Below are 20,744 nucleotides of genomic sequence, written 5' to 3'. Positions count from 1 at the left end.
GTCAGTTGATCAATCGATCTTAATCTTGAGGGGTATGTAAATCTGACCAAAATTTTCGAGTTTATTTCTGCATTCGTAATCGTTCTATGCGTATATATCGACACATTGTGTTTACTATGTTTGTATGCATGACTGTTTTTGCTGTTATTAGTGTGTGACATGACTCATGAGCCTCGTTTTTGTTTCAGAAATTAGTAACAGTGTAATGATCTTGTATCTATGTGTTTGTAACTACTCACTTCTCTGTTAGTTGTTATTCTTACTTTATTACAGCAGTGGTTTATTGTTGTTTACTCACATTTGTTATATATACTTGAAATTAAGTGAGGTTGATTATTGATTGAGTCAACAACTACTTTTAATGAATTTTTAATTACAGTACATGTTAATTATGGTTTTTAATCCGAAGACAAAAGCACATGCACTTTAAAATTGACGTGTCTAACGTGAACCCTTTCAACCAAACAGGAAACAACAATAATAAAAGACATAAAAACGATCACCTGTTAACAATTTTAATGACATGGAAAACTTTAACCCCATGACCCGCACACGTGGGATTGAGTTATGTTGCTGTTTTTTGGAAAACTTTAAATTCGTTTACATCTACATATTACCTACGAAAGTAAGAAATAATTGAATCCAATTCTTTACGAGTAACACCATCTTTAGCCACGGACATCCGTAATTGACCACCCAATTCCTTCGCTTTTTTCCTTATCGCCGCCCCTTCACTCGTAACCATTAACTTCCTCACAACATTCTCCACAATATCAGACGCTAACAACTCATCTTTACGCGCCCAGTCCCTCATTACCAACGCAACACCTAATTCATCCAACAATAATACAGCATTGTACGGCTGATCGGTATGCATTGGCCAAGTCGCAATCGCAACCCCCGAGGTTAAAGCTTCCATACACGAGTTCCATCCACAATGACTCACAAATCCACCTGTCGACGAATGACCCAAAATTTCCAACTGTGGGGCCCATTCTCTTACAACCAACCCTTTTCCCGCGACCCTCTCTTCAAACCCATCGGGTAACTCGACTTGTTTATCGTCCGATTTTTTAAAAATGTCACCTTTATCGGCTTCTCGTAACACCCACAAAAATCTTTGCTCGCTTTTCTCTAGTCCAATTGCGAGCTCGTTTATTTGATCATTCGTGAACGTTGTCGTTGTCCCAAACGAAACATAGACCACGGAATTTGCTGGTTGCTTGTCTAGCCATTTTAAGCAGTTGTGACGGTTAAGGGAATCGGTACTATTCGATTCGATCTCAACCGGATTAAATGGTCCAACGGCCCAATGATTCTTCCCATATGTCTCCTCTTTTTCTAAAGATTCTAGAAACTTCCCTTCTACGACTCTCGATGAATCATATATATTTCCAACATGAAACGATTGTTGTAAGAATTGAAGTTTTACAAACTCCAAAAATTCTTGGCTCATGGTTTCGACCGGTTTCGGTAGCTGACGTATCGATTTCGGTATTTCTTTTCCTAGTTTCTCAAAACTCAAGCAGAAAGTAAAGAAAACAGAGAGACCACGGAAGATATAAGTCTCGGCATTCGGTATAGTTTTCACGTCTTGAACGACGTAAGACATGAGCGAATCGTGCACGACAGCGACTCTCCTAGTCGTTTTCGAGAGCGAGCGGATGATATCTGCGACTGGATGACGAAGAAGGAGGGTTGCGTTGAAGGAAGGTTGAAGGTGTGTAAGGCATTGGGTGGGACCCCCATTGGGATTAGGAGGTGGGGAAGTGAACTCAGGATCCGGGATTTGATGGAAGTTGATCATGTGGTTGTTTGGGGTGTTCCGGCCTTGGAGACGGAGGCGGGCCTGTCGGCTGTGGGTGGCGGTGCAGACGAAGTGAATTGGGATGTTGTAACCGGAGATTATAAGGTGGGAGAAGTGGAGGAGTTGGTTAAGATGGCCTTGTGCAACAAAAGGAACCATCACCACCACCACATCATCACTAGTAGCCATTTTGAAGATTTTGATTTCTTGATTTTATTATTAACTAATGTGCATATGAATATGAATCTTAATATAGAGAGTGATTAGTGTGTGACAATTATGAAGAAGTTCATTATTATTAAATGATTGAACATGATTGTTAGTGACAAGTCAAAAACGGACTGCTAAATTTGGAATTTGTTTTTGTTCCAAGTGCCGTGATGCTCTTTAATCTCTTTCTGTTTTCTTTCTTGACCGGCTATATAAATTGAACCGTACGATGGATATAAATAAGAAGCCATCTGAATGGCAAGCTAGTGAGTTACTTAACTTCATGAAGAGATCTACGTCCACTAATTTAGTTGGTATTTATTACGTAGTAGTTTTTAGTTAAGTGTTATTGTTAGTACATTTGAATCAGTATTGAATTATTGACTCTTGACCGAGAGTTTAGGACAGTGAGGCATGTAAGGATTTTTTTTTTTTAAAATAGTAATTTTTTTTAACCTTCTTGCGAAAATGGAAAAATCGTTTTTTTTTTTTTTTTATTACAAAAATGGTAAAACCGAAGTTTGGAACTTCGGTTTTGCCAAATCCGAAGTTTCAAACTTCGGTTTTGTTTTTTTTTTTTACTAAAAAAAAAAAAAAAAAAAAAACCGAAGTTTCAAACTTCGGTTTTTTTTTTTACCCTATGCCCATATAATTAATGGGGATGATAATAATAGGATAACATTGATTTAGGTAGAGCCCGAGTTCGAGCTTAAGGTAGAGCTTGTTTTATAAACGAGCTCGAGCTCGAGCTTCATATGTCGAGCTCGTATAAGCTCGCGAGCCTAAATGAGCTTTCATAATATATATTTATTTTTAATATATATTAATAAAAAAATATGTTTATATATATTTTAATTATTTAATTTTGAATTAAATACAAAATCTACGATGAGATACAAAATATTAAGTTTGATTTTCCAATGAGAAAAGCCAATTAAATTTAATGTTTACTCCTCATTCCGATTTAACTACAGACGTTCCCATATCCGATTCAAGTTACAAAATTCGTTCGAACTTTTCATTATGTCAACCGTCAATATCAACCAATAGAATCATAAATCAATAATACTTATTCTCGAGATAAATTTTGACAGTGGTCATTTGCTTCATCTAGCTTCCTTCTAATTCTTCATGCATGTTTAAACTTTTAACATTTTAATAATTAGGATAATAACTACAACACGGTAATACTTTGCATTTCATCTATTCAATATCTATCTACGGTTTTTATATATAGTACTGTTAGCCCCAATTCTTGCTAAGGTCGATCGGTTTAGTAAGTGTACGTGGGTTTAGTTGTTAAGAACATGTGTTATAATGATAAGGTTGAGAGAGAGAGTTGCAAGTAGTAAGAATGTGTGAATAACTCAACTAGTGATAAAATGGGTGGGAGGTTGCTTATATACTAGCAACCTCCAAGTTACAAGAGTGGTAAAATACATTTACCATGGTTAAACTAGCTAATACAATAATAAGTAAATAATCTATTACATTAATACTAACAAAAATCGTATGCCACAAATAATAGACAATATTCATTGTCAACAATCTCCCCCTTGGCATGGGGTTTTTAAAACCGTGTTGGTTGTCAACAGTCTTCCCCTTGGTTATCAATCATCAGTCCTTGGCGTGGGGTTTTCAAATGATGTAACCCTCCCTTGATCATTTTCTTGCAATTTCTTGTGCAACCTTCTTCTGGACTTTTGATTTCGATTTGAAGCTATGAAGCTTTTGATGCTCTCAGCTTTGAACACGAACTTGCACTTAGGATGAACTGATCTGGGAGTGTTATGATTGATTTGTTTTGTCATCTTCTTTGGTTCGGGCGATGGGGTCTTGATCTTTGACTTTCGACTAACTTTGTGAATTGAAAGTAGCTTGATATGATATTGTGTAAACCTCTTTTGCTTCCCCTCAAATGTTGAGTCGTCTTTTTCGTGACCGTGATTGGTTTGTTTTTGACTCGTGTGTCATTCTCTCCGCATGATGAATATGGTGTACCGTGTTCAGCATGTGTAGCACGAATATGGCATCCCGTGTTCATCGCAAAATAGCAGAAAGAGCATATATGATTATCATTAGAGAGGAAATGTGTACCTGCTAAGAAGAAACAAAGAGGTTAAGGTAAAAGTTTGATCCTCGGGGAAAACAAGATTTTTTAGAAACCGTTTTTGGTTTTGTAAAATTCAAGCTAGTTGTTATACTAGACAAGTTTAAATCAGGCATGCTAGTTGTTACACTAGACAAGTTTTCTGAAACCAAAATGTTTCTGAATTTGGGGACCTCACCGGTATTGGTAGGTCCAAGTTTATCCTCGGTGGATGTTGAGGATGACTGGTCACCGAAGTTCCAGTCGGCGTTAGCAAGCTATCCACCTCCATGATTAAAGTATCATGGGACTTTTGTGCGACTATGCCGCTCTTGGTAATACCAAGTCTTCCAACTGTACCTAACAACGCATTGGTGTCGGTAGAAATCAATGTAATGGAGGAAGATGTTACATCGCGTCCTGAATTCATTGATATGTCATGAGGTGACACATCTCTTTCAGTTGTTGCACTCTCTAAGGAGTGTGTGTGGTCAGGTTTAAATGCTGACTAATCGTTAAGGTGATCATCCTTTCGGGGGTCTGATAAATCTACCAAGGTAAGCCTAAGTATTGTCATATTGCCTCTCCGTTGAACTAGACAGATCTCCGTCATCAAGATAAGTCTGACCTCTGGACCCTGTTTGAGGTCCCACCTTCTAAAGTAAGGTGTTGATAGAGGATTTCCGGTTGATACGCAGGGTTCCTATTCATGGTTTCTCGGAACCCCTTCGGCAGTTCGAGACACCAACCACTTAATTTGCATCAAGTTGTTTAGTCATTCCGTATTTGAGGCAGTCATCTAGACACATCCTCTTAAGGCAGTCACTAGGACATATCCTCCATCATTTGGTGACTGTTGTGGTTGAGGAAGTCATCTAGACACATCCTCTTGAGGCAGTCACCAGGACACATCCTCCGTCATTACTGACATTTGAATCTTTAAACTCCCCCTTGATAGTTACACATTTTAGCTTTGGTTTCTTGGGAGAGTTATGTGTGAAAATACGGGTTTTACACTGTTATTTGTGCAAAAGCCATTTTGATGTTTAACACCACCTTGAAGTGTGTTTGACACCACATTGAGATGCGGGTTTCACACAGAAGTATGTAGAAGCCATTTTGGATGGAACTCATGTTGGTTTTAATCTTTTTACCCTCCCCCTCAATATATGACGTGTCATGTTTTGATAAAACCTTTATTTTTTTGATCTTTTTCTCCCCCTCAAAATATGATTTATTTGGAATTAAAATATATTTTGACAATTTGCTACACAGAAAATATAGGTTTTGGTGATAAAGGTTGTAAGGCAGTTGAGACGCGGACCATATAAGGTTTTGGTGAAAATCTTCGTTGCAGGTCCATTTGGATAAAACCTTCTTTGCAGTGCGGTTCCCATACAGATCTATTATGGGAACCATCATGATCTATATGGGAACCCACATTCCCTCCTTCTCCCCCTAAAAAAAAGTTTGACGTTTTCATTGAAATGTTTTTAAGAGAAAGAGTGGAAGACAATTGAGGCGTTAGGTATACACAGATATATGAGCATACACCATATAAGGTTTGGGTGAAAACCTTCTTTGCAGTGCAGGTCCCATAGAGATCTATTATGGGAACCATCATGATCTCTATGGGAACCATCATTCCCTCCTTCTCCCCCTAAAAAATTTTTGACGTTTCTCCACTGAGATATTTTTAAGAGAAAGAGTAGAAGGCATTTGAGACGTGGGGCATACACTGAAATGTGTGCATACACCATATTAGGTTTGGGTGAAAACCTTCTTTGATTTGCGGGTCCCTTAGAGATCTATTATGAGAACCATCATTCCTAGGGACTTCTTTGGTTTGCGAGTCCCATAGAGATCTATTATGGGAACCATCTGAAAGGACCCGTCCTAATCCATCCGGACAAAGTCCATATCGATTATAAACAATTCACAACAGTTGATTACATCGCAAGGTACTTGACCTCTATATGATACATTTTACAAACATTGCATTCGTTTTGAAAAGACAATCTTTCATTACATCTAAAATTGACAGACATGCATACCATTTCATAATATATCCAACTATAATTGACTTAATAATGATCTTGATAAACTCAACGACTCGAATGCAACGTCTTTTGAAATATGTCATGAATGACTCCAAGTAATATCTTTAAAATGATCAAATGCACAGTGGAAGATTCCTTTCGTACCTGAGAATAAACATGCTTTCAAGTGTCAACCAAAAGGTTGGTGAGTTCATTAGTTTAACATAAATAATCATTTCATAATTTTAATAGACCACAAGATTTCATATTTCCATTTCTAATAAACATACGTCCCATGCATAGAGACAAAAATATCATTTATATGGATTGAACACCTGGTAACCGACATTCACAATATATATATATATAAGAATATCCCCATCATTCCGGGATCCTCCTTCGGACATGATATAAATTTCGAAGTACTAAAGCATCCGGTACTTTGGATGGGGCTTGTTTGGCCCGATAGATCTATCTTTAGAGTTCGCGTCAATTAGGGTGTTTGTTCCCTAATTCTTAGATTACCAGACTTAATAAAAAGGGGCATATTCGATTTCGATAATTCAACCATAGAATGTAGTTTCGATTACTTGTGTCTATATCGTAAAACATTTATAAAAGTAGCGCATGTATTCTCAGTCCCAAAAATATATATTGCAAAAGCATTTAAAAAGGGAGTAATGAAACTCAAGCATATAAATATTGTAAAACATTTAATAAAGCATTTGCATGTATTCTCAGCCCAAAAACGTAAAGAGTAAAAAGGGCAAATGAAAACTCACCTAATGTATTTTGTAATAAAAATACATATAACGATATTGAACAAGTGTTGGGTTGGCCTCGGTTTCACGAACCTATATCATTTATATATATATATATATATATATATATATATATATATATATATATATATATATATATATATATATATATATATATATATATATATATTAAAACATATAATCGTAATTAAACAAATTTGTATATATATATATATGTGTATATATATATATATATATATATATATATATATATATATATATATATATATATATATATATATATATATATATATCTTTTGTTTGCAAAAATAATAATTGTAATATTTTTGGTTTAAGGATAATAATAATGATAGTGTTAATAGAATTTTTAAATAGTCATTTTGATGATGATATTAATATCATTGTTAAATGAGAATTTTATTAATAATAATGATATTGATACTAATATTAAAGAAAGATACTAATTTGTATTATTTTCATATTGATAATAATAACAATAATAATATTAATCTTAGTAGTATTGCTAATACATATATTAATAACATTGATAGATCTAACCTTTTAGTAATACACTTTTAATGATATTAGTAAGGATAACAATAAAAATCTTAACAATAGTAATGATGATATAATAACAATATTCTTGTTAATAATAATAATAATAATACTTTTAATAATCTAGTATCATTAATAATACTAAAAAAAAAAACTTATGATAATACTTACTTATTCTTAATACATCTAAATCTACACATGTTAATAATAATAACAAGTGATAAATAATAACATTAGTAGTTATAATACTAATTATAATAACAATAATAATATTAATAATAATTTTGGTAATGAGTATACCTTTAAATGCGTTTTCTAAAAAAAATGCACCGAGCGAGGCTTGAACCCGCGACCCTTCGTTAACCTCTCTAACACACAAACCGTTTGGGCTGTTGCCCTTTTCTGTTTTAATGTCTCGTTTAATTTATTAAATACCATATTTTCTAGTACTCATGTTCTCCATCTTCTTCCTTCTCAATATCGATCCAACTCCTTCCCAAATTAATATTAAGTATCAAAACGAATTAAGGATATAGTATCCAATACCGAAAATTTTATTCACGGTTTATTGAAAAAAAAAAAAAGAAGCAGCATCAAACTGCCCGTCGCTGTTTGGGTTTAAAAAAAAAAATTTGATTTACGAATTTATCAAATATTACATTTTTATTATAACATAAAGTAGGTTGATAAACATATATAAAAACTATTGGAATCGTTAATTGCTCTTGAAATACAAACACAAATTCGAATTTCTGCAAGAACACATCGGTTGACTTTTGAATCATAAAACTTTGACTCTTAAATTCGAAGTTGTTTGAAAGAATTGAAGGTTGAAATTTTAGAGAAAGTTTACATACTCGATTCCTAACACATCTACATTAAAGGATTTTGAAGTTTAATACGAATTCAATCAATTGCAAATTATGTTCAAGAACAGAGGTATTTGAAAGAAAAAAAAATAAACTTTGACTCTGTGTTTTTCTTATGAATTGCTACTTATTATTTGTAATGTGTTTGGAGTGAATTGATAATGGATACCAGTTGGTTTGTACTGAAAATGAAATTCGATATCTCCACTTGTGCAGACAAGAGTACGATATATAAAAAAAATAAATAAAAAAAATGATGTTGATACATAACAGATTTTGGATATATCTGTTTGTATCAGATTCTTAGTACACTATTAGAAGCAAAGAAACAAATTCATATACAGTTGATATGGATTGAAACATATTTCGTGCCTTTTTCCTTTTATTTGTTTTATATAGTTAAATTTAATGATTAATGATTTAGTAATTATATAAATAATAATAATAATAATTATATTATTAATAATGTTAAGTAATAATAATACAGCTAATAATAGAAATGTTATTAATAAAATTTTTAATATTAAAATGTATTAACTTCTAATAACAATAATAATAATGATAGTAATAATTTAATATAATAATACTAATAATTATTAATAATTTTGATAACAATAATATCTAATAATAATAATACTAATATTAATCATAATAACTAAAATTGAAATACTATTAACAGTTAATCTGATATTAACAATGATAACGATAATACTATCATTAACTTTATTAATATTGATATTAATAACAACTTATACATATCTTATTTTATTTATATTAAAATTGATAATATTAACAATACAATTAATACTATTGTTAATAGTAATACTAATAATAATATTGATATAACAAATTATGCTTATCGAAGCTCAAATCTATATATTAGGTATTTAAATTAATATTGTTAATAATGCTGATATTAATATTAATAATGAAAGTAATGTTCATTAACATAATAACTATTCTGTAATTATATTTTATATATTAACATTACATATTATTTATTATGTAACCTTCATATAACAAATTCTAATTTTTAATACAATATACATAGTATATTAATTGTGTACAGAAATCATATATATATATATATATATATATATATATATATATATATATATATATATATATATATATATATATATGGATTCATTCTTCATAACAGTTTCATTATTTTGTATCAGACATTACGTATTTGATTCTAAGGTTTCATTTATATTTTGTAAATTTCATATTGTTGTATATATATATATATATACATAAAATATACATTTTTATTTACACTCAACTGTTCGTGAATCGTCGGAACTGGTCGAGGGTCAATGATTTCATGAAATAGTTCAAAAATTTCGAGACTCATCATAACAGACTTTGCTTATCGTGTCGAAATCATATTAAGATTAAGTTTAAATTTGAGCGGAAATTCCCGGGTCATCACAGTACCTACCCGTTAAAGAAATTTCGTCCCGAAATTTGAGTAAGGTGGTCATGGCTAACAATAAAAAATATTTTCATGACCAATATGAGTTGATAAATAGAGTTTTATCATTATTGAGTAATACGGATAAAATAATTCGATTACTCGAATAGTACGAATGAAGCTATCATCAAATAGGGAAATGAGAAAGACATGTTTCATCATAACTTTTGACTAGTCATGGTTGAATTTAGAAAATAAGGTTCGTCTTAACTTTTGACGTCGTCTTGGTTGAATTCCGGAATTCAAGGAATTTAAAGAAAATCTTCGAAATCTAAAAGATTTGATTCTGCGGCGAATAAGGAAATTAAGATCTCTATAATTAAATACCGTGATCTGCCTCGATTACTCTGTCTGATTTTTCCATTATAAATCAAACTCTTCCGTTTCATTATTCTCACCATTCCTATACTTTCTTTCTTAGTCCATACATCCAAAAGATTGTGAAATGTTTAATCCCGTTCTAATCATTGATGTTTTCTTAATCATCATTTCTGTCATCCTTCTTTCCAATCTTCCATCAGAAGAATCCTGTTTACTCCTACTATTACCTTGGAGTAATACTATTCTTAATTATTCCATGTCTTTATATTGTTATTCGTGTTAATATCCACGGTTTGTAACCTCTGTGTTGTTATTGGGCTTTATATTTTCTCTTATATTTTGGAGCTTTGTCCCTTCGTTTCTTCTTCTTGCGATTAAACACCGCTTGTAATGGTTCAGAATTCGCAGATATAAACTTCAGAATGAACATTGTTAATGTTCTAAGAAGGAAATTGTAATGGCACGATTTGATTTGTCGAATTACCAGAATCACTGAGAATAGAACTATCAAGAATATATTTTCTTGATATGTTCAGAAGTTAATTTGAATGAAAGAGTTATGTAACATGGCACATGATGACGTTATGATCTGTGAATCATCACATTCCATTAGAAACTCAGCATGACTTACTATAATATAATTACGTTGATCAAGTGTCATTATATTATACTAACTCATGCATCAGTTTCCAACATTACTTCAATAACATTCATATCTTAAGCTTGAAAGTTTACAGAATATAGAAACTAACAGTTTCTATATGGTGTAACACTGATAGCACAAATAGATTAATGATTTCGGATAAGAATAGTTATGAAAATATCTTCAGAAATATGGAGGATATTTATAATGAAAGATACGATGGTATCTTGGAATTTCTAATATCGATGGATGATGAAGAAGATTTATTCGTAAGGGTTTAGATTCAGAAGCAAGGTATTTGTTAACGATTTCATCAGAAACAGAATCATTTAGATTCTTTGAAGTCAAACTTATTCCTTGTGATTTGTCCACGGCTTCCTTCATAGTTTCGCATAATCCGCTTTTCGGTACTAAATTTTCTATTGAATATTTCCAATATAATGATACACAGGAAGCACGAGGAGGTATATAATTTCGGACGAGAATATTTATGAAAATATCCTCAGAAATATCGAAGATATTGATGATGATATTTTAGAATTTCTAAGTTCGATGGTTGATGGGGAAAGATTTTTCGCAAAATTTTAACATGAGTACGGAGCAAGATATTCATTGAAGGTTTCATCGGATCCAGAATTACCTGGATTCTTTGAATATATGGTATGGTCCTTGTATTTGTCCTTGGTCTCCTTCATGGTTAACTCTATCCGTTTTCCAGTTCCAACATTTCTGAGCTTTTCCAACATATTATTCTTTATTATCAAACTTCTGACGACTAAGGTCATTTAAGGTTGTCTATGGTTTCTGCTGCTTCATTCAGCTTTTTCAACATTCAGAGTATTGATTTGTGACTGAGTGCTTTTCAAAATTTCAGAATGAGAGATCATAATTCTAAGAGATAAATTGCTGTGAGTTTTCAAAGTACTGATTGCTGATTCCCGATAATTGTTATGGCAGTTCTCGTTACAAGATGCGGATGAATACATGACGAGACTTCAATAGGTAATTATAGTAATTTGTCGGAGGGATTTAAACTAAGGAGCGACAAGGTTGCTGGTACATTTGCTAGTAATGTGGTGGAATATAAAAGGATTCTCCGGTATCAAAAGGGTAATTGTATATATCAGGATTATAGTAAGGCTACTTCGAATGAAAAGTCGAAGTTGATTTGCTGGAGCTGTGACAAAATTGACTACTTTGAAAAGGGATCGCAAAGTTATTTTTGCTAATAAATGCCAAAGGATCTGACGCGGCTACGTGTTAAACTTTTACTCAGTTGCCGAGAGTTTTTCAGGTGCATAACTATATGCATAAATCTTTCCTTCCGTAAATGAAGTGCGGTTGGTTCATCCTCTCGATTGAGGTGTTTTCAAAAATCATGAAAGGTTTGAACGCAGATTGGAATCGTCAAGATACAAATGAGGTTTAAGCTGAAATCAAGTGGCAAACTTGAAGAGATGTTTAGTTTCATATGTTATAATCAATATTTTAATTCATTTTTTTTAATTGTCCAATCTTGATAATCCACAGTTGATATTCCACAGTTAACAGTCCAATAATTCATATATAGTTTAATATATAATATTCGAATTAATTAATACGTATCGCGACCCGTGTATATGTCTCAGACTCGATCACAACTCAAATTATATATATTATTGTAGAATCAACCTCAACCCTGTATAGAGAACTCGATCATTACTACATATAGAGTGTCTATGGTGATTCCAAATAATATATATATAGATGCGTCGATATGATATGTCAAAACTTTGTATACGTGTCCCGATATTTAAAGTGCGTAAACTAAATAACAGAAATTAAATGACGATAAATTAAATTGCGATAATTAAATTGCGATAAATAAACTGCGATAAATAAAACGTAATCAGTTAGCTAGGAACAGTTAGCGTGGATTCTTAACAAAATTCTTCATAGTTAATTTGTTTGTTTCTAACAAATTTTATTTTGTCAAATGTTTTCTTCATTATGCCACTTGTTGGATTGTGATAAATCAAAATCCAATTATGAAATTGAATAATAATAAAAAAATGGTTATTCTGCGGTGAACGGATTTGTATCTCTGTAGATGTAAGTAGGATAGTAAATGGATGTTGAATCAGATTCGAAGAATGTACAGTATAACCTATTAAAGTGAAATCTAAATATTCCTCGGGTATTACCTATCCGTTAAAATATTTTCTCCATTAACAGTTTATATGAAAGAATTTTTAATTACAATCTTTATGAAACTATACTTACAGATATATTTTCTTCAGATGTAATCATAGATTTAATGAGTTAATATGATATTAATCTCATTTGATTTACCGTTAGAACTAGAATATATAATCTCTAAAACATTGAAGATTACATAATCGTCATGTCGAACGAAGATAAATGATGTAGAACGATTCGCAGATTGATGATTATGCTCGAGGTACATAATTAGATGTTGAGGTGTATGATGTGAACTTGAGTTGTTGGTGGTACTGGTATTCATGTTGGTGCTGGTGATGTTGCTGAAGCTGGTACGTTTTACACCATATTCTCCAAATTGATTACTAGAGCGCGAAGTTCATTGACTTCTTGTATTACTCCGGGATGATTGTCGGTCAGAACGAGCGGATGAATAAGGTTTAGAATCTGGGTTATGATATAGTCGTGGCGAGATATTCGAGAAATGAGGGTGAAAATGGAGTTACGAACAGGTTCGCCGGTAAGTGCTTCAGGTTCTTCGCCAAAAGGTGAATTCGGTTAGTGGAAAGGATTGCCTTCTGCGCGTCTCCATTTATTAATTCGACTACGAATCCATCAGATGAATTGGGGATGACTAATTGGTTGATTCATTCTGCTGACGTTGCTTCCGGAGCTTAGATGACTATCCATTCGGAATAACTGTCGGGATAACTATCGGAATAGCTGTCGGAATCCGAGGAACTCGAACTAGTTGAAGGATTCATCTCGTACGATCAGATGAAGGATTTTCGATAAGAAATAGATTATAGGATGTAGATTAGTACCCTGCAATACATAATTTACATATGCATATATAATACTAAAAATCCCATAAGTTATGGAGGAATCTACGGAAGCTGTCAGGCAAAGGTAATAGTAACAGATATGCTAAGATATGAATTAGCAGATATGCTAAGATATTAATTTGTCTATACACTATTAATGCAATCAATGCAGTAAGATGTGTCTAGACTAAGAATGATAAGCAGGTAATTTCCTAAGGATGATAAGCAGATGATTTCCGACACGAAGTGATAAGCAAAACTTTTGACATACAGGCACGGTCGAAGTCCAGACTCACTAATGCATCCTAACAACTATCAGTTAAACACACTAATGCAAGACATGGTTCGCTAAGACCACCGCTCTGATACCAACTGAAAGGACCCGTCCTAATCCATCCGGACAAAGTCCATATCGATTATAAACGATTCACAACAGTTGATTACATCGCAAGGTACTTGACCTCTATATGATACATTTTACAAACATTGCATTCGTTTTGAAAAGACAATCTTTCATTACATCTAAAATTGACAGACATGCATACCATTTCATAATATATTCAACTATAATTGACTTAATAATGATCTTGATAAACTCAACGACTCGAATGCAACGTCTTTTGAAATATGTCATGAATGACTCCAAGTAATATCTTTAAAATGATCAAATGCACAGTGGAAGATTCCTTTCGTACCTGAGAATAAACATGCTTTCAAGTGTCAACCAAAAGGTTGGTGAGTTCATTAGTTTAACATAAATAATCATTTCATAATTTTAATAGACCACAAGATTTCATATTTCCATTTCTAATAAACATACGTCCCATGCATAGAGACAAAAATATCATTTATATGGATTGAACACCTGGTAACCGACATTCACAATATATATATATATAAGAATATCCCCATCATTCCGGGATCCTCCTTCGAACATGATATAAATTTCGAAGTACTAAAGCATCCGGTACTTTGGATGGGGCTTGTTTGGCCCGATAGATCTATCTTTAGAGTTCGCGTCAATTAGGGTGTTTGTTCCCTAATTCTTAGATTACCAGACTTAATAAAAAGGGGCATATTCGATTTCGATAATTCAACCATAGAATGTAGTTTCGATTACTTGTGTCTATATCGTAAAACATTTATAAAAGTAGCGCATGTATTCTCAGTCCCAAAAATATATATTGCAAAAGCATTTAAAAAGGGAGTAATGAAACTCAAGCATATAAATATTGTAAAACATTTAATAAAGCATTTGCATGTATTCTCAGCCCAAAAACGTAAAGAGTAAAAAGGGCAAATGAAAACTCACCTAATGTATTTTGTAATAAAAATACATATAACGATATTGAACAAGTGTAGGGTTGGCCTCGGTTTCACGAACCTATATCATTTATATATATATATATATATTAAAACATATAATCGTAATTAAACAAATTTGTATATATATATATGTAATATTTTTGGTTTAAGGATAATAATAATGATAGTGTTAATAGAATTTTTAAATAGTCATTTTGATGATGATATTAATATCATTGTTAAATGAGAATTTTATTAATAATAATGATATTGATACTAATATTAAATAAAGATACTAATTTGTATTATTTTCATATTGATAATAATAACAATAATAATATTAATCTTAGTAGTATTGCTAATACATATATTAATAACATTGATAGATCTAACCTTTTAGTAATACACTTTTAATGATATTAGTAAGGATAACAATAAAAATCTTAACAATAGTAATGATGATATAATAACAATATTCTTGTTAATGATAATAATAATAATACTTTTAATAATCTAGTATCATTAATAATACTAAAAAAAAAACTTATGATAATACTTACTTATTCTTAATACATCTAAATCTACACATGTTAATAATAATAACAAGTGATAAATAATAACATTAGTAGTTATAATACTAATTATAATAACAATAATAATATTAATAATAATTTTGGTAATGAGTATACCTTTAAATGCGTTTTCTAAAAAAAAATGCACCGAGCGAGGCTTGAACCCGCGACCCTTCGTTAACCTCTCTAACACACAAACCGTTTGGGCTGTTGCCCTTTTCTGTTTTAATGTCTCGTTTAATTTATTAAATACCATATTTTCTAGTACTCATGTTCTCCATCTTCTTCCTTCTCAATATCGATCCAACTCCTTCCCAAATTAATATTAAGTATCAAAACGAATTAAGGATATAGTATCCAATACCGAAAATTTTATTCACGGTTTATTGAAAAAAAAAAAAAAAAAAAGAATCAGCATCAAACTGCCCGTCGCTGTTTGGGTTTAAAAAAAAAAAATTTGATTTACGAATTTATCAAATATTACATTTTTATTATAACATAAAGTAGGTTGATAAACATATATAAAAACTATTGGAATCGTTAATTGCTCCTGAAATACAAACACAAATTCGAATTTCTGCAAGAACACATCGGTTGACTTTTGAATCATAAAACTTTGACTCTTAAATTCGAAGTTGTTTGAAAGAATTGAAGGTTGAAATTTTAGAGAAAGTTTACATACTCGATTCCTAACACATCTACATTAAAGGATTTTGAAGTTTAATACGAATTCAATCAATTGCAAATTATGTTCAAGAACAGAGGTATTTGAAAGAAAAAAAAAATAAACTTTGACTCTGTGTTTTTCTTATGAATTGCTACTTATTATTTGTAATGTGTTTGGAGTGAATTGATAATGGATACCAGTTGGTTTGTACTGAAAATGAAATTCGATATCTCCACTTGTGCAGACAAGAGTACGATATATAAAAAAAAAAAAAAAAAAATGTTGATACATAACAGATTTTGGATATATCTGTTTGTATCAGATTCTTAGTACACTATTAGAAGCAAAGAAACAAATTCATATACAGTTGATATGGATTGAAACATATTTCGTGCCTTTTTCCTTTTATTTGTTTTATATAGTTAAATTTAATGATTAATGATTTAGTAATTATATAAATAATAATAATAATAATTATATTATTAATAATGTTAAGTAATAATAATACAGCTAATAATAGAAATGGTATTAATAAAATTTTTAATATTAAAATGTATTAACTTCTAATAACAATAATAATGATAGTAATAATTTAATATAATAATACTAATAATTATTAATAATTTTGATAAAAATAATATCTAATAATAATAATACTAATATTAATCATAATAACTAAAATTGAAATACTATTAACAGTTAATCTGATATTAACAATGATAACGATAATACTATCATTAACTTTATTAATATTGATATTAATAACAACTTATACATATCTTATTTTATTTATATTAAAATTGATAATATTAACAATACAATTAATACTATTGTTAATAGTAATACTAATAATAATATTGATATAACAAATTATGCTTATCGAAGCTCAAATCTATATATTAGGTATTTAAATTAATATTGTTAATAATGCTGATATTAATATTAATAATGAAAGTAATGTTCATTAACATAATAACTATTCTGTAATTATATTTTATATATTAACATTACATATTATTTATTATGTAACCTTCATATAGCAAATTCTAATTTTTAATACAATATACATAGTATATTAATTGTGTACAGAAATCATATATATATATATATATATATATATATATATATATATATATATATATATATATATATATATATATATATATATATATATATATATATATGGATTCATTCTTCATAACAGTTTCATTATTTTGTATCAGATATTACGTATTTGATTCTAAGGTTTCATTTATATTTTGTAAATTTCATATTGTTGTATATATATATATATACATAAAATATACATTTTTATTTACACTCAACTGTTCGTGAATCGTCGGAACTGGTCGAGGGTCAATGATTTCATGAAATAGTTCAAAAATTTCGAGACTCATCATAACAGACTTTGCTTATCGTGTCGAAATCATATTAAGATTAAGTTTAAATTTGAGCGGAAATTCCCGGGTCATCACACCATCATGATCTCTATGGGAACCTTCATTTCCCCCTTCTCCCCCTAAAAAAAATTTGACGTTTCTCCATTGAAATGTTTTTAAGAGAAAGAAAGAAAGAGAGACATTTGAGACTCTGAGCATACACAGAAATGTGTGCATACACCGCATAAGGTTTTGGGAACCCACATTCCCCCTTTCTCCCCCTAAAAAAAATTTGACGTTTCAGATTTTGATAACCGTCATTTCATTGCTGGTCTCATTGCTCCCCCTAAGCACATGCATTACTCCCCCGAGGAATATGCATTGCTCCCCCTAGACACATGTGTAGTGACCCGAACTTTTCCATGTTTATATATATATTAAATGAAATTGTTATTTACATGATTAAGTATTTCCAACATGTTAAGCAATCAAACTTGTTAAGACTTGATTAATTGAAATAGGTTTCATATAGACAATTGACCACCCAAGTTGACCGGTGATTCATGAACGTTAAAACTTGTAAAAACTATACGATGACATATATATGGTTATATATATAGTTAACATGATTTTATTATAAGTATGTATCTCATTAGGTATTTTAACAATGAGTTATATACATAAAAATGAGACTATTAATTTAAGAAACTCGAAAACGATATACATAAAAATGAGACTATTAATTAACAACGTCTTACTAGGTACATATGAATCATATTAAGATATTGATACACTTGGTTAATTATGTTAAATGATAAGTAAATATATTATTAAGTATATTAACAATGAAATACATATGTAAAAATAAGACTACTAACTTAATGATTTCGAAACGAGACATATATGTAACGATTATCGTTGTAACGACATTTAACTATATATACATCATACTAAGATATATTATATATATCATAATATCATGATAATATAACAATTTAACATCTCATTTGTTATAATAAACAATGGGTTAACAACATTCAACAAGATCGTTAACCTAAAGGTTTCAAAACAACATTTACATGTAACGACTAACGATGACTTAACGACTCAGTTAAAATGTATATACATGTAGTGTTTTAATATGTATTCATACACTTTTGAAAGACTTCAAGACACTTATCAAAATACTTCTACTTAACAAAAATGCTTACAATTACATCCTCGTTCAGTTTCATCAACAATTCTACTCGTATGCACCCGTATTCGTACTCGTACAATACACAGCTTTTAGATGTATGTACTATTGGTATATACACTCCAATGATCAGCTCTTAGCAGCTCATGTGAGTCACCTAACACATGTGGGAACCATCATTTGGCAACTAGCATGAAATATCTCATAAAATTACAAAAATATGAGTAATCATTCATGACTTATTTACATGGAAACAAAATTACATATCCTTTATATCTAATCCATACACCAACGACCAAAAACACCTACAAACACTTTCATTCTTCAATTTTCTTCATCTAATTGATCTCTCTCAAGTTCTATCTTCAAGTTCTAAGTGTTCTTCATAAATTCCAAAAGTTCTAGTTTCATAAAATCAAGAATACTTCCAAGATTGCAAGTTTACTTCCAAGTTTTCTAAATCCATTCCAAGTAATCATCCAAGATCAAGAAACCTTTGTTACTTACAGTAGGTTATCTTTCTAATACAAGGTAATAATCATATTCAAACTTTAATTCAATTTCTATAACTATAACAATCTTATTTCGAGTGGAAATCTTACTTGAAATTGTTTTCGTGTCATGATTCTGCTTCAAGAACTTTCAAGCCATCCAAGGATCCTTTGAAGCTAGATCTATTTTTCGCATTTCCAGTAGGTTTATCCAAGGAACTTGAGGTAGTAATGATGTTCATAAAATCATTCGATTCATACATATAAAGCTATCTTATTCGAAGGTTTAAACTTGTAATCACTAGAACATAGTTTAGTTAATTCTAAACTTGTTCGCAAATAAAAGTTAATCCTTCTAACTTGACTTTTAAAATCAACTAAACACATGTTCTATATCTATATGATATGCTAACTTAATGATTTAAAACCTGGAAACACGAAAAACACCGTAAAACCGGATTTACGCCGTCGTAGTAACACCGCGGGCTGTTTTGGGTTAGTTAATTAAAAACTATGATAAACTTTGATTTAAAAGTTGTTATTCTGAGAAAATGATTTTTATTATGAACATGAAACTATATCCAAAAATTATGGTTAAACTCAAAGAGAAAGTATGTTTTCTAAAATGGTCATCTAGACGTCGTTCTTTCGACTGAAATGACTATCTTTACAAAAACGACTTGTAACTTATTTTTCGGACTATAAACCTATACTTTTTCTGTTTAGATTCATAAAATAGAGTTCAATATGAAACCATAGCAATTTGATTCACTCAAAACGGATTTAAAATGAAGAAGTTATGGGTAAAACAAGATTGGATAATTTTTCTCATTTTAGCTACGTGAAAATTGGTAACAAATCTATTCCAACCATAACTTAATCAACTTGTATTGTATATTATGTAATCTTGAGATACCATAGACACGTATACAATGTTTCGACCTATCATGTCGACACATCTATATATATTTCGGAACAACCATAGACACTCTATATGTGAATGTTGGAGTTAGCTATACAGGGTTGAGGTTGATTCCAAAATATATATAGTTTGAGTTGTGATCAATACTGAGATACGAATACACTGGGTCGTGGATTGATTCAAGATAATATTTATTGATTTATTTCTGTACATCTAACTGTGGACAACTAGTTGTAGGTTACTAACGAGGACAGCTGACTTAATAAACTTAAAACATCAAAATATATTAAAAGTGTTGTAAATATATTTTGAACATACTTTGATATATATGTATATATTGTTATAGGTTCGTGAATCAACCAGTGGCCAAGTCTTACTTCCCGACAAAGTAAAAATCT

The 20,744-nt window shown here is 30.8% G+C and overlaps 1 protein-coding gene across 1 annotated transcript; it reads right to left on the bottom strand.

The window, feature by feature from the left end:
- Positions 1 to 424: 424 nt before the first annotated feature.
- LOC139898711 (zeatin O-glucosyltransferase-like) lies at positions 425 to 2,074 on the bottom strand. Its single transcript, XM_071881470.1, has one exon. It carries the CDS (start codon positions 1,994 to 1,996, stop codon positions 614 to 616), a length of 1,383 nt encoding a protein of 460 aa, XP_071737571.1. The 5' UTR covers positions 1,997 to 2,074; the 3' UTR covers positions 425 to 613.
- Positions 2,075 to 20,744: the final 18,670 nt, after the last annotated feature.

This window comes from Rutidosis leptorrhynchoides, chromosome 3 (assembly GCF_046630445.1).
Source record: "Rutidosis leptorrhynchoides isolate AG116_Rl617_1_P2 chromosome 3, CSIRO_AGI_Rlap_v1, whole genome shotgun sequence".
NCBI classification, from domain to species: Eukaryota; Viridiplantae; Streptophyta; class Magnoliopsida; order Asterales; family Asteraceae; genus Rutidosis; species Rutidosis leptorrhynchoides.
This window is presented reverse-complemented; position numbering and strand designations above follow the sequence as displayed.

Coding starts and splice junctions, on each gene's coding strand:
- LOC139898711 (XM_071881470.1), bottom strand. CDS start 1,996: ATGGCTACTAGTGATGATGTGGTGGTGGTGATGGTTCCTTTTGTTGCA.